Raw genomic sequence first — 15,079 nt, forward strand, 5'->3', positions numbered from 1 at the left:
TTCCAGCGGGAGGGGAGAGGCTGCTGGCGTTCCAGCGGGAGGGGAGAGGCTGCTGGCGTTCCAGCGGGAGGGGAGAGGCTGCCGGCGTTCCAGCGGGAGGGGAGAGGCTGCTGGCGTTACAGCGGGAGGGGATGCTTGTGTGATGTACTTTGGGATGTTCGAACATGATTTATATCTGCCATTCCTCATTGTAGAATGCAATACACAACTACATCCGGCTCTTTGAGCCTCTGGTCATCAAGGCCTTGAAGCAGTACACCACCACCACTTCAGTCCATCTGCAGAGACAAGTGCTTGACTTGTTGGCTCAGCTTGTACAGCTCAGGGTGAACTACTGCCTCCTCGATTCAGATCAGGTTAGTGCTCGCTTTGTGTTAGGAACAGTGGGAACCATGGTGGTGGGTATTAAAGACAGCTAAAATATAAAGAATGTTTGTTTAAAGGTGCCCAGTTTTATTTTCAAATGGACCATTGCTCCCTTATGTCATAGACTTTCTTTCAGTTTGAAAACAAATGTGGATGGGCGGAGTTGCGATAAAGTTCATCCGTGGTCTAATTTAATGGCTTGAAGGTGAATAGTCTCCTCCCATTATACTCCAATGAGATTGGAGAGGTAGCCTGTTATCAAGATCTTTTATTGGTTCTGCTTTGAATCTATCCAGTGCACCTTTTGCTAACCCTTCTAATCTTCCTTGTCAACTGTGAGAATCCGCATTGGGTTCCTGTAATGTGTCCTGTTCAATACTTGCATCTCAGCCAAGAGTCTGGTCTTGTCAGGCTATTTTCATGTGGACAGGCAAATTGGAAAGAATTGCCACTGAGGCGAATTGTGGCATTGACGCACATCCAACAAGAGGGTGAATGGAGGGTGAAGTGAAAAGTTTGTGGTCAAGAGCAGATACTGCCTGCTTCTCTGCCTCCTTTCCCCTTTCTAACTCAAGAGTGCTGACACTACTGAAGCCACCCTGTCTGCAACAAATGTATTCACTGCTTTAACCCAGGCCAATTATTCGTATGGCTGGGGAAGCAGTTGTAATTCGATGTGGAGATTAGCGACCCATTCAAACAGCTCCAGCTGACGCAGTGTGAATGATTGTGATGCCACCAGAAATGGTGTTCTCAGTGTGAAAGTGCACTATGCGGGCAATAGTCTGGTTGGATAGCCGCAGTCACAATTTGAGCTGTTTCCCGTGTTCCACTCGTGGAGCAAGTTACCACCTTTCTCTGCCCACCCTCCAGCGGTTGAGGGTTGTCCATATTATCCATGGAAGGTTGAAACTGGAACTTCACCACTCTGGTCAGGTACCAGGTTGCGGGTGGCGATGTTTGCAGTTAACCAGGAGGTGCACTCACCATCCCGAGGTGGGACTGTCGTCCGTTTGTAAAGCGTGTTCCAATGGGGACGGGTGCATGGGTCCCGGCGAGCCATATGGATATGCACCTATTGTTTGTTTTTTCAACCGTTACAATATAAATCCAATCTGTTACAGCAAACGACGGAAATGCGACGGTGGAACGATCAGGTCCAGGGTGTCAGAACTAAATCTGTTGCCTTCATTTCTGAAATTTCCTCAAAAAACCTTTGCTGTAATGTGTCCTGTTAAGTACTCGCAGGAAGCAGTGTGACTATTTAAAAAAAAAAAAAGTATTTTTAAAACAAACTAAAAATGTTTTCTTGTGTCGTGAAGGAAATACACTCCTTTCTCTCCCACTCATTAAAGTTATAGTCCAAGCTGACGTCATTCTGCCTGGCAGCTTTCTATGCCACTCCGCCGGACCCAGACTGGGATAAAGAGATCGTGTTGGTCGTGCACGTGTGTGAAATTTGGTTTCTCTCAGACTCCATGTCTTGGGGCACATAAACATAAGATGAGACACTAATGAACCTAATAACGAATTCAGAAGAATCTTCTTTAACCAGTACACTCACTTCAATAGTCAAAGTTCTGAAGGTGAACAACATAGATTTATTTAAGAGGAAATGAGGAAAACACTCAAGAATGTGTTATATGGAGTAGGGTGGGATGGGGCTCGTGTGACATGTGAGCATCGATATAGCGTCGTTGGATCAATTATTTTGTTGAGATGCTGTGTAAAGTCTGTGCAATTATATGATACACTTGAATTTCCCTTCATCTGTAGGTATTCATTGGTTTTGTTCTGAAGCAGTTTGAATACATCGAGGTGGGCCAGTTTAGGTGAGTGCCAACAATAGCCAGTATCAATTTAGTACTTTCTGATGTGGATCATATGAATATCCTCTTATCGGCTCTCAAATTCCCCTTCCCCAAAATTCCCATTTGTGCCTACTGGTCATAATGTCCTTCTGAGTAATTATTGACACTGGTTTCTTGCTTGTATACTTATTGTTATCTGTTGAAATTTTGTTAGGGAATCCGAGGCCATCATTCCAAACATATTTTTCTTCCTGGTGTTGCTGTCATACGAGCGCTACCACTCCAAGCCGATCATTGGAATTCCCAAAATTATCCAGCTGTGCGATGGGATCATGGCCAGTGGTCGGAAAGCTGTCACGCATGGTAATAACCCTCCCCGCAGTTGCATTCTGGTTGTGTTTTTTATCCTTCCTTATTGTGTTGCAAACTGGTGTAAATTCTTCTATCACAAATGTTGAAAACAAAGTCTGAATGGCAAAATACTTTCTGTCGTGTTGATGTTCTGAAATGACGCTGGTTAGCATTTTTGTTTTGGTGTTGGGAAAGTCTGATGAACAATTCTTTATTTAGCATTAGATTTGCTTTCTAAGCCAAGCGCCGGGTGAGGATTAACATCTTTAATTTTACATCTAACTAAAGTAAATTGAAGTTCGCACTTTTGACACTGTCTCAACAAACCTGACTAAGTTTTATTTTAAAAGAGCTTTAACTATTTAGTTCAAAACTTAAGTACGTGAGGTCTGGAAAAGAAGGAACAGGCCGGGCCTCTTTTCTCTTGGAGGCTGAGGTGTGACCTAATGGATGTCTTCAGAATAATGGAAGGTTTTGATGGAGCTGACACAAAGAGAGCGTTTTCACTGGCGGGAAGAAAGGAAGTGGAAGGCCATCAATACAAGATAGTCACCAGAAAATCCAATAGTGAATTCAGGAGAAACTTTTACCCAGAGAGTGGTGAGAATGTGGAACTTGCTGCCACATGGAGTTGATGCAAATAGCATGAGATGCATTTCTGAATTCTCCCTTCGTGTACCCAAACAGGCGCAGGAATGTGGCGACGAGGGGATTTTCACAGCAACTTCATTGCAGTGTTAATGTAAGCCTACTTGTGACAATAATAAAGATTATTATCATTAAAGATAGGCTAGTTAGTTATATGAGGGACAAAGGACTGCAGATGCATGCCGTTGGAGGTAGATGATAATGGATGGGAGAAGGATTGAGTTGAGTTTGAATACTGGTACAGACTTGTTGGGCCAAGTGGCCTCTTTCTGTAGCCTATATCCAATTCAGTAAACTCAAAGCGACCCAAGATGGGTTCACAGCCATTTTTTCTGGGCGGATTGGGGCTTGGGAAGGAATTCTCCTTTGTGTAGAGTTGACTCCAATCTTACCTGCATGATGTTGAAGGATTGGAAACAAATTGGCTCAGGAAGATCTGTAGTGCTTCACAAGCACTGTTGATGCCTGACTGACCACCCAGCCAGGCTAATTAATGGGAATTAGAAAGATAGACTGGGGCTCAAATTCTCCCCACTCAACGTTGTAACCCGAATCGGGCTTAACTTGCTGGAATGGGAGCAGGAAGCTTTGTTGTGTGGTTTTAGCTCTTGAAACTCAAGCTGTACTCCGAGTGAGATTCCCAGCTAGTTTGTAGCGTAGCTTTATGTGACCAGCTGAACTTGATACTAACTACAGGGGTCAGAATCATCAAACTGCAGCCTGGGCGTATTTTCAACTTCTGGCTTGCTGTTTGGCTATTGTATTTCTGACTGGATTGGACTCAAGGTTACTTGGATATCTGCTGGTAAGGCTGACTGTGAGTTGAGTTACAAATCACAGCTGGCTGTGACCTTTTAATGTATGATATGTTACGTAGAAACATGCATAGAAAATAGAAGCAGGAGAAGGCCCTGCTCCACCATTCCTTATGATCACGGCTGATCATCAAATTCAATACCCTGATCTCTCTTTTCTCCCCCTCTTTCCCCCCCCCCCCCCCCCTTAGCCCCAAGATCTATATCAAATTCCTTCTTTAAATTACACGTTGTTTTGGTCTCAACTACTTTCCGTGGTACCGAATTCCAGATTCACCACTCTCTGGGTGAAGACATTTCTCTTCATCTCAGTCCTAAAAGGTTTACTTATCCCGTATCAAACTATTGACCCCTAGTTCTGGACTCCTCCACCTTTGGGGAAAATTCTTTCTGAATCTACCCTTTCTAATTCTGTTTTTATTTTGTAAGTTTCTATGAGATCCCCTCTCACTCTTCTAAACTCCCAATGAATATAATCCTCATACAACAGTCCCGCCATCCCAGGAATCAGCCTGCTGAACCTTCTCTGCACTCCCTTCATAGCAAGAACATCCTTCCTCAGATAAAGACATCAAAACTGCACAATGGCTGGCACGCAGGGACATAGCTTTAAACTGAGGGGTAATAGATATAGGACAGAGGTCAGAGGTAGGTTCTTTACGCAAAGAGTAGTGAGGCCGTGGAATGCCCTACCTGCTACAGTAGTGAACTCGCCAACATTGAGGGCATTTAAAAGTTTATTGGATAAACATATGGATGATAATGGCATAGTGTAGGTTAGATGGCTTTTGTTTCGGTGCAACATCGTGGGCCGAAGGGCCTGTACTGCGCTGTATCGTTCTATGTTCTATGTTCTAATACTCCAGGTGTGGCCTCACCAACGCCAAATAGAATTGCAGTAAAACATTCATGTTCCTAAACTCAAATCCTCTCGCTATGCAGTAAAACATACCGTTTGCCTTCTTCACTGCCTGCTGTACCTGTGCGCTTACTTTCAATGACTGATGCATGAGAACACCAAGGTGTCACTGAGTATTCACCTCTCAATTTACACCCATTCAAGAGATAATCTGCCTTCCTATTATTGCTACCGAAGTGTACAGCCTCACTTTACCCTCATTATACTGCATCTGCCATGCATATGCCCACTCACTCAGTCTGTCCAAATCCAGCTGAAGCAGCTCTGCATCCTCCTCACAGCTCACCCTCCCAGCCAACTTTGTATCATCTGCACATTTAGTTCCCTCGTCCAAATCTTTAATATATAATGTGCACAGTTGGAGTTCTAGCACTGATCCCTGCGGTACCCTACTCGTCACTGCCTGTCAATCAAAAAAAGACCCATTTATTCAAAATCTTTGCTTCCTATCTGCTGACCATCTTTCTATCCAACTCAAGACGCTGCTCACAATCCCATGCGCTTCAATTTTACATAGTAATCTGCTATGTGAGATCTTGTTGAAAGCCTTCTGGAAGTCTAAATAAGCAACGTCCACCTGGTTCTCCCTGGGCGTAAATCCATGCTGACTGTATCTAAATATACCACTGCTTTCCAAATGCTGTGCTATGAAATCCTTGATGATGGACTCCAGCAACTTCCCTTCTACCGATGTTAGGCTGACTGGTCTATAGTTCCCTGTTTTCTCTCTACCTCCCCACTTGAACAGCGGACTAACATTGGCTACTCTCCAATCTATAGGAGTCATTCCAGCATCCAAAGAATTTTAGAAAATGACCACACATGGACCTACTGTTTCTAGCTACGCTGGGATGAAGATAATACAGTCCTGGAAATGTATCTGCCTTCAGTCCCATTAATTTCTTCAAAACCATTTCTTTACTAATACTGATTTCCGTCAGCTCCTCCCTAAAACTCTTGTTTCCCAGAACTTCTGGTATATTATTCATATCTTCCTTTGTGAAGGCAGAAGCAAAATACAAATTTAATTCCTCAGCTATTTCTTTGTTGCCCGTTATGAATTCCCTCGTTTCTGACTAAGGGTCCTACATTTGTTTATGTCAATCTTTTTCTCTTTACACGCCTGTGGAACTTTTTACAGTCAGTTTTTATGTTCCCCGTTGGTTTACTTTCATTCTCTATTTTCCATTCTGTTTTTTAAATAAATTTTTTAGCGTATCCAATTCATTTCTTTCCAATTAAGGGGCAATTTAGTGTGGCCAATCCACCTAGCATGCACATCTTGGGTTGTGGGGGTGAAACCCACGCAAACATGGGGAGAATGTGCAAACTCCACACGGACAGTGACTCAGCCGGTATTGAACCTGGGACCTCGGCCCCATGAGGCAGCAGGGCTAACCCACTGCGCCACCGTGCTCTATTTTCCATTCTTAATCAATCCCTTGGTCTGCCTTTGCAGAATTTTAAGCTGCTCCCCATACTCTGGTCTAGTGCTTTTTTTTGCTAATTTGTATGCCTTTTCTTTGAATCTAATATTATCTCTAATTTCCCTAGTAAGGCATGGTTTGGCCACAGTTCCCTTTTTACTCTTGCACCAAATAGGAATAAACAACTTTTGGAGTTCACCTATCTGTTCCTTGAATGCCTGCCATTGCCTGTCTGCTGTCCTTCCTTTCAGTAATGTTTCTCAGTCCATCATAGCCAACTCGTGCCTCATACCATCATAGTTACCTTTATCGAGGTTCAGGACTCTGGTTTCCAGAATCAATTACCTCACTATCCACTTTGATAAAAGAATTCTATCATATTATGGTCCCTCGTCCCCAAGGGTTCTACCGCAACTAGACTGCCAACTAACCCTTTCTCATTGCATATTGCATATTGGAGTCTGCACCAGCAGTACTGAACACAACTGGACACACAATGAGGATTATGGTTTTACAAAATTGGAACTTTATTTCCTCTGGATGCACAAGAATATTGTGGAAAATATGTATTGTAATATACAGTGTACTTTTTTAAGCGTATAGTTGTGTTGTGTAACGCTGATTTCATCAGATGCCACACGGCCCACCTCAAAAGCTGATCTATATTTCACATCTTGACTGATCAAAGTAGATGCTTTATGAAACCGTTTAACAATCTGTGGTTCAGTGGATAGCACTCAGAAGGGTTTTGCTTCAACCCCACTCCAGGGGCTCAATCATATGATCTTTGGTGCAGCGCTGAGTGAGTGCTACTGTTGGAGGTACTGTCTTTTGAGATGAGTCATTAATCCCATCTTCTTCCTCAGTTGGGTGTAAAAGGTCAGTATTTATCATTCAAGGATATTAAAAAAGGATTACATCAGGAGGCTACAAAGTGACAGAATATTTAAGTGAGGGTAAAGATCTGGCAAGTGGTGTACGATGTGGAAAAATGTAAAATTGTCTGTTTTTGAAGGAAGGATATAAAATAAGTTTATTATCTAAATGGTGGGAGATTGAAAATCTCTTGAGATGCAGAGGGATCTGGGTGTCCTAGTGCATGAATCACAAAAGGTTAGTTTGCTGGTACAGCTGGTCATTCAGAAAGCTAAAAGAATGTTATCATTTATTGTGAGGGGAATTGATTACAAAAGTTACGGAGGTTATGCTTCAGTTGTACAGGGTGTTGGTGAGGCCACATCGGAGTATTGTGTACAGTATTGGTCACCTTATTTAAGGATGGATGCATTAGGAGCAGTTCAGAGAAGGTTTTATAGACTAATTCCAAGAATGGGGTGTGTTGTCTCATGAGGAAAGATTGTAGAGGCTAGACTTGTATCCACTGGCGTTCAGAAGAGTAAGAGGTCTCTTGATTGAAGCAGATAAGATTGTGAGGGGTTTTGATAGGGTGGATGTGGAGAGGTTATTTCTTCTTGTGGGAGAATCTAGAGCCACGGGTCATTGTTTAAAAATCAGGGGTCACCCATTTCAGAACGAGATTAGAAGAATTTCTTTCCCTGACAGTTGTGATCTTTGAAACTCCCTTCCTCAAAAGAAGTTGGAAGCGGAGTCTTTGAATGTTTTTAAGGCTGAGCGAGATTGAATATTGATGAACAAAGGGGTGAAAGGTTATCCGGGGTAGGCAGCAGGCTCCAATCGGATCAGACATGGTCTTATTTAATGATGGTGAAGGCTGAGTGGCCCACTCCTAACTCGTATGTATGAGAGAATCCAAACTTTCACAACGCTTTGAGTGAAGCAATTGCTCCTTGTCTCAGTTCTAAATGATCGGTCTCTTATTTTGATACTGTATCCCCATGTTCTAGATTCTCCAGACAGGGAAACTAACGTCTCGTATCTTCCCTGTCAAACGCCTTCATAATTTTGTATGTTTCAATGAAATTACATTCCATGTTTCTAAACTCCAGAGAGAGTACAGATGCAGTTTGTTTAGCCGCGGTGTTGGGCAGCTCTCTCATCCCAGGGACCAATCTAGTGAACCTTTTCTTAGTTGAAGAGTCTCTGCTTATTTTCTAAACCTTAATTTCGATTCCAGTGGACAAATTTTCCTTTTGTACTTTGCAATAGCAATCCCGGCACTACAGCCCATAGTTCACGATCTGTTTGTTCTGCGAGGGACCAATAAAGCTGATGCTGGCAAAGAGTTGGACACGCAGAAGGAAGTGGTGGTTTCCATGTTGCTGAGACTCATCCAATACCATCAGGTACATCCTACTTATTTTTTTCCTAAAACCAATGCCTCACCTCCACCTCCTCGCCCTCCTCCTCCCCGCTTCCCCCACCTCAGTGCTTTGGCTTGCGATCTATGGATTGAGCCAGGATTATGTTGTGGCATTGAAAGCTGGATGAAATAACTATGTGTACAGTGGTGCATGCCAAGCCCCCAGCCTGTTGGAACGCCCTGAGTCAGCCCAACCCCTAAAACCCTTGTTCCACCATTCAGCTTTTCCTTCTTTATTTATTCATTCATGGGATGTGAGCATCACTTGCAAGAGCAGCATTTATTGCCGATCCCCTTGAGATGGTGGTGTTGACCCTCTGCCTTAAGCCACCTCCGTCCATGCGGTGTCACAGGGCTGTTGGGATGGAAGTTCCAGGGTTTTGTCCCTGCCTCAGTGGTTTCACATCAGGATGGTGTGTGAATTCAAAGGGAACTTGGAGTTGGTGTTTCGATTCATTGCTGCCCTTTGTCCTTCTGGGTGGTAGAGGCTGTGGGTTTTGAAGGTGCTTTCGAAGGAGCCTTGACCCAGTTGCTGCAGTGCACCTTGTAGGCGGTACACACTGCAGCTACTGTGTGTTGATGTTGGAGGGAGTGAATGTTTACGGTGGTGGATGTGTTGCTGACCATGTGCCTACTTTGGCCTGGATGGTGTTGAGTTCCTGAGTGTTGTTGGAGCTGCACTCACCCAGGCAAATGGAGAGAATTCCATCACACTCCTGACTTGAGACCTGTAATTGTTGGACGGGCTAAGGAGAGATAGGAAGTTGATGAATACTCTTTATTAACTTCATGTACCTATGTTAGTTCTGTAACCCTATGAGTCTCAGTTTTGAAATTTTCAGTTGACTCCCCAGCCTCAGAGTTCCAGATTTCCACTGCCCTTTCTGTGAAGCTGTACATCTTGACATTGCCCCTGAATGACCAAGCTCAAACTTTCAGGTTATGCGTTCCAACCTGACCCCAGAAGAAACAGTTTGTGTATTTACTCAATCAAATCCTTTAATTATTGTGAACACTCTGTTGACACCCCTGATCTATACGTAAGTGAACACAGGCCTAGCCCATTCTTATGATTTAACTCTTTAGCCCCAGCATTATTGAGGTGAATGTACTGCACCCCTTCCAAAGCCAATATATCTTTCCTGACGTAAATGACTCCGAACTGACCTAGTGTGATATTGCTTTAGTACATGTTAACAAACCATAATTTTTTTTTTCCAATTTGGTGTTTTGGAAGTTAAAAGGAGAAAATGGTGTTTGGCCTATCTTTTCAACAAAGATCAGAATTATTCACTCCTTTCACCCTTTGCATTGAAAGTCACACTGGTTACAGCTGATTAAGCAACACAGCCATTTTCCTCTTGGAACTGAATGTCTGGCCAAAAACAGTGACAGCCCAACACAGGATTTTAATATTTATTCGGGCTATTTGCAAAGGTACGGGCATTCAATCCAATCGTGCAAAGGTCCTGTCACATCTTTGCAAACAACGCAACAAAATAAATAGATTTCAGTCAGCAAGGAAAAATGGCTCAAAGTACATGAATACAGGTACAAACAGGAGAACAACATTATAACTGGCTTGATACAATCATTAGACGTAGCTAGGTACCTCTTATAAGCCCCACCAGAGACCAAGGAAGAATCGGGATGAAGCCATGAAAACATGGTAAAATGGTGCACACCCTCCCATGCAGGAACCAATCACGGACTTGTTATACCCACCCTTACAAAAGAAAAGAAAACCAAGAAAAGCCCAGTTCTAAAGGGGGGCCACATATACACCACACAACGCAACTTAACCCCAGTCTCAGGTCCGGTACAGAACCAACATCATTCCATACATTTGTACAGAGAACCGGCAACAACATGCTTGGACTTGTGATCAGAGCCCCCCAAGAAAAACAGAGAGGAAAAAGAATTGGCGCTACCAGGAGTAAACTACAGGATAACAATGGATCTGGACCCAATCCTGGTTCTGTATTTCCCTGCCACACACCGATCACCCATTAATGAGGAAGAGAACAAGTTGCTTTCCCAGCCTCTCAAGTCATCCATAATAGATTTAGATTTATTGTCCCATGTACAGAGGTACAGTCCAGGCAGATCATTCCATACATGAAAAACGTATGATAAATGCACAATATAAATACATAGACATTGGGTGAAGCATACGGAGTGTAGTATTACAACAGTAGAGAAGATGCGTAGAGAGATCAATTCAGTCCATAAGAGGGCCACCCGGGAGTCTGGTAACAGCGGGAAAGAAGCTGTTTTTGAATCTATTGTTGCGTGTTGTTAGACTTTTGTATCTGCAGGCCCCTTCAAGAAGTGACATTCCAAGCTTTAGGGTTCAGCAGGATACGAGCCACAGCACCTAACCTGGCCTAGCCCAACAACAACTGACGCACAGGAATCAATACCCCCAGGACCTCCAGCACACCCAGTACCCAAACCGCAGCTGGACCTGCTCCTCTCCAACCACATCCAGGACATTGCACTGCTCCCATTTATACTGAAACATAAAAGGATGGTCACACCAGCTCCAGCCAGGGAGACCCCATCACCAAAGAGAAGAAGAATCGTCAAGACACCAAAGAATTGAGAGTTGTGGGAGGGGGGGGCTGATTCCCCCTTCCTCGGTGCAACCAGGGGAACCTGCCCAAAACTACCAGACTGGACCAGGACTAGCAACAGCACCCTGCTCACCCGGATGAAGTGAGGGAAAAAAAACCCTCAGGGAAGAACGCCCGAGCTGATCTGAAGAGCTGATCTGAAGATATCACCCGGCACTGTCCGCCATCACAGCAAGTTTGCTAAGAACAACCTCTCTTCAATAGATCTGCCAAGGATTAACCAAACCCACCTCCGCGTGCAACACCACTTATATCCTCCCATTCTAAGAGCTCTTTAAAAAGAAAGACCCAGAGGAAAGATTTCTACCTCCAGGAAGAAGGAACCCCGTCCTCGACAAGATACATAATATGCCCAGGCCAATGAAGGAGAAAAGCACGGATTATTAAAATTAAAATAACAAAACTCCAATTAAAACCGGATATGGTTAGCTATAACTGGGAAGCTATCCTCAATCTCAGTGAGGACTTAACTCATCCAACCCATCACCCCGCCCTGGTTCCACTCATCTTTATTACAGCAAGAAGGAGTAAAACTGAACGCAGACCACATTTCACATTATCAACTCAATGTGATTTTTTGCCACAACAGGATAACAGACGACTTTCGCCCTTGCGCTCACACCTCGCCCTTGCAGGAGAAAAGACAACAATAAATAATCAACATAATCACAAGGGAGTAACGTCCAGGATTATAGAAGAATTGCAGGATAATGACACCATCAACATTCCTCGAGAAGACTGACGCCCAGACAGAATAAACGAACACTCAGCAACTCTCAAGGATTCCAACAAAGTGCCTTCACTTCTAACATGCTTCTGCTCCGGAGTGTCCAAGTGACCCACAGCTTCGGCCCTGATCTGGGGGGGATTGACTCGACCTGCTCAGCTACCTCCAACCCCTGGCAATGAGCATCGAGGATATGGTAATATAGGACCAGAGGTTGGGAGGTGGAACCAACCGTCTACCTCGAAGATTCGATACTCCAAGCTCCGTCGAAACTGATGCACCCAGCCTCCAAATCAAGATTACTAAAGCCTGGCAGCCAATTTTCAAATTTAGTCGGGAACTCGCCTCCCACGTCTCACCAGGGACAGGGCTCACAGGCGCACCGAGCCCGACCCCTACCTCCCGAATCCGTCAGGATAAACAACATGCCATGCAGCAGGGTCTCGATGTCTCAAAGCCGGGCCCTTACCATGGAATGCTCTTCCGAATGCAAGAACTCCACCATTCTCCCAGGGATACATTGCAAATCTACAAAGTGAGCTCCCAACACCCACACCACAGAGCCAGAATCTTCATCCAGAGCAACGTTCTCAATGGGATGCACACACCAATGCCGAGGAGAAAACCCCCTCACCAGCAACACCCTCACTGCAAGCTGGGCCCCACCCCACCCACTCTGACCGCCACGGTCAAATGAGGATCTTCCACAATTTATCTCTGCTCCGCTTAATAAAATATCGATCAGGATTCTCCAGGGACATAGCACAAGGCATATGTCCCAAGAAAAGACAAATCTGAAATGCGCGCCTGGATAAAATATAGGATTACTCGATGAGCAGAGCCAGAGCTCGCAAACACACAGCTGCTCCTGCACTCACTTCACATGACCCCCCTCTGTCTGCTTTCTGTTACTACTCATGATTGGACCCTAGTTGATACCTCCATTAAAATATCAGGTGGTGGATTGTCATTAAAATGGTGAGATGGGGTGTCTGACGTTGGCAGTTGTTGAGTGGCCTGCAACTGATGGCTTCATCCTTCTCTGTACCTTCCGTTTACATACTTTAATGATCATGATGCATTTACATGTCTCTGTTCTCTTCGCCTCCCTCTTCAACCATGTATTCCTGATGTCTAAATAGTTTATTGTTTTAGTCTTGTGTATTCCTTGTGTTCCAATCTCCTGTTTCCTCTCTCTCTCTCTGTCTGTTCTCACACCATCTTAGTTCCATCATAGCATTAACTTGGATCCTGGCACACTCGCAGCAAGACTGGGGAAAGTTAATGTTTACCTGTGAACCAGATCTAACTGTTCCCATGCTGCGAGTTTTATTTATTCTGCATGTTTTATTAATTAATCAGCATTTGCCTTCATTCATTGTGCATGGGTTGCATCAGAAAATAGCTGTCTCCCCCCCCCCCCCCCCCCGCCCCCCCCACACACACTTTCTTCTCTCTGTCTCTAATTTCCCTAAATTTAATGAAACCTGGGAGGCAGGGAAACCGATTGCCTCCTTCCCATTTGCCTTGCTGTGTGGATCACAGTCACCAGGCCATGGGGAAGGAAAAACCCAAACGTGGGGAGTAATGCTTGGAGATCCCTTTAGCATTTTTTCCCAGCATCCTAAATGTGCCTTTTTAACAGGCCCCCTAACTCTACAACCTGCTGGTTCACATTCCGGTGTCCCTTGGGTGTTTCCATAACTTTACGGCTGGGCTGTTTTGGCTGTTTTGTTCTGTACTTGCTATGTATCATCCTATTGATCTTGTTTTCTGGTCTGCTGTCTCCCTCACTTCCATTGCTTTCCATCTGCAAAGATTTTTTAAAAACCCTGTATTTGCTAAGGATCTGGAAATGCTGGAAAATGCACAGCACATCTGTCAGCAGCTGCACCGAGAACTGCTGATTAATCTTCTGGATGTACATCTTTTGCACATGTTTGGTTGACGATTCTGGGGTGTAGATTATCCTTTGGGCGAGCTCACGGACCTGCTGTCTATTTCCACCATTTCCAGTTTGTGTTTCATACCCATGTGTGTTCCTGGTGTACAGTCTGGCCTCTGCTTCATCAGTTGCATGTCTCATTCCAAGTACCACTTTTATGTCTGTTTTAATATTTGAAATGTACTGACTTAGACAGATTAACTTCCTGCATTTGTGAAAGAGAAATTTATAGCATTGAGCTGGATAATAGCTCCACAGTGGCTCCATCCAGCTCATTCGAATTGCAGTGCAGCAATTGTCGTCTTATCAGCCCAAATGCTCTAATAAACATAGTTTTCTTTTTTTAAATAGAGCTGCAGTAAACATCTTGAAATGGTAAGAATTGCAGGTTTAATTCTTATATGGTTAAAATTGTTGTAACAAGCTTTTCGGCGTTCAGGGACAGTGTTGAATTTGTCCTGTTCGTGGATGGTGAGTTGATGGTTGTGGCATGATGTTGGATCAGTCCATTGGGAGCTCTGTACTGCTCCTGCCATTGTTTATGCCTGACCCGGGAGTGCCTGGTGTTGTACTGTAACTGGGCCCATATTAAAATATATTTAACCCTGAAATATAATGTAAGTTTGGTTTGAGATTAGGGGTGACGGCAATGCAGAACCTTCAGAAAACAAACATCCTTTGCTTTCCCTTCTTCCCACTACCCCTTCTCCAGGCATTAAATATGTTCTCCCACCTTTAGATTATCTACTTTATTGACTGACTCTGTTGAGAACTGGAAACTCTTTGTTGATTTGGATTCTCCAGGACTCATCCTGTTTATGCAATTGTTACTTCACCTTGTGCTAGAGCACAGTCAATTCCAGCCCCAATTGATCTGGAGTTGCAACACCAGTGAAATTAGATTTATTTAAATATCCGAGGACTTTGGTTGAGTCCAAGAAACTACAGTCACCAGGTTTGTAACTTTAAAACACGAGTAACCTTTTATTATGAACGGTATCTTTAATTAAACAGACAGAAAATGTAGCTGGCTATCTATTACCCATTTCCCAACCCCCCCAGCAGGTACGCAGGCATACACGCGCGCACTCACGCGTGCGCGCACACAACCAACATGGAGAGAAAAGAGTTATGGAAAGGGAGAGAAGATATT

The 15,079-nt window shown here is 44.1% G+C and overlaps 1 protein-coding gene across 10 annotated transcripts in view; it reads left to right on the forward strand.

The window, feature by feature from the left end:
• The window catches only part of htt (huntingtin), a 310,292-nt gene that overhangs the window by 167,323 nt on the left and 127,890 nt on the right, over nt 1-15,079 (forward strand). For 7 of the 10 annotated variants that reach the window (XR_011948987.1, XM_072515702.1, XM_072515703.1 and 4 more), the window contains 5 exons: nt 195-356; nt 2,143-2,198; nt 2,392-2,540; nt 8,465-8,601; nt 14,278-14,301. Coding sequence is in view for 9 of the 10 variants with exons in the window: in XM_072515702.1 (XP_072371803.1) it covers nt 195-356; nt 2,143-2,198; nt 2,392-2,540; nt 8,465-8,601; nt 14,278-14,301 (528 nt within the window). In the remaining variant the exon portion in view is untranslated. The remainder of the gene's footprint in view (nt 1-194; nt 357-2,142; nt 2,199-2,391; nt 2,541-8,464; nt 8,602-14,277; nt 14,302-15,079) is intronic. The other 3 variants (XM_072515706.1, XM_072515710.1, XM_072515709.1) reach the window with 1 other exon arrangement.

Source organism: Scyliorhinus torazame, chromosome 9 (assembly GCF_047496885.1).
Source record: "Scyliorhinus torazame isolate Kashiwa2021f chromosome 9, sScyTor2.1, whole genome shotgun sequence".
In the NCBI taxonomy this organism is placed as follows: Eukaryota; Metazoa; Chordata; class Chondrichthyes; order Carcharhiniformes; family Scyliorhinidae; genus Scyliorhinus; species Scyliorhinus torazame.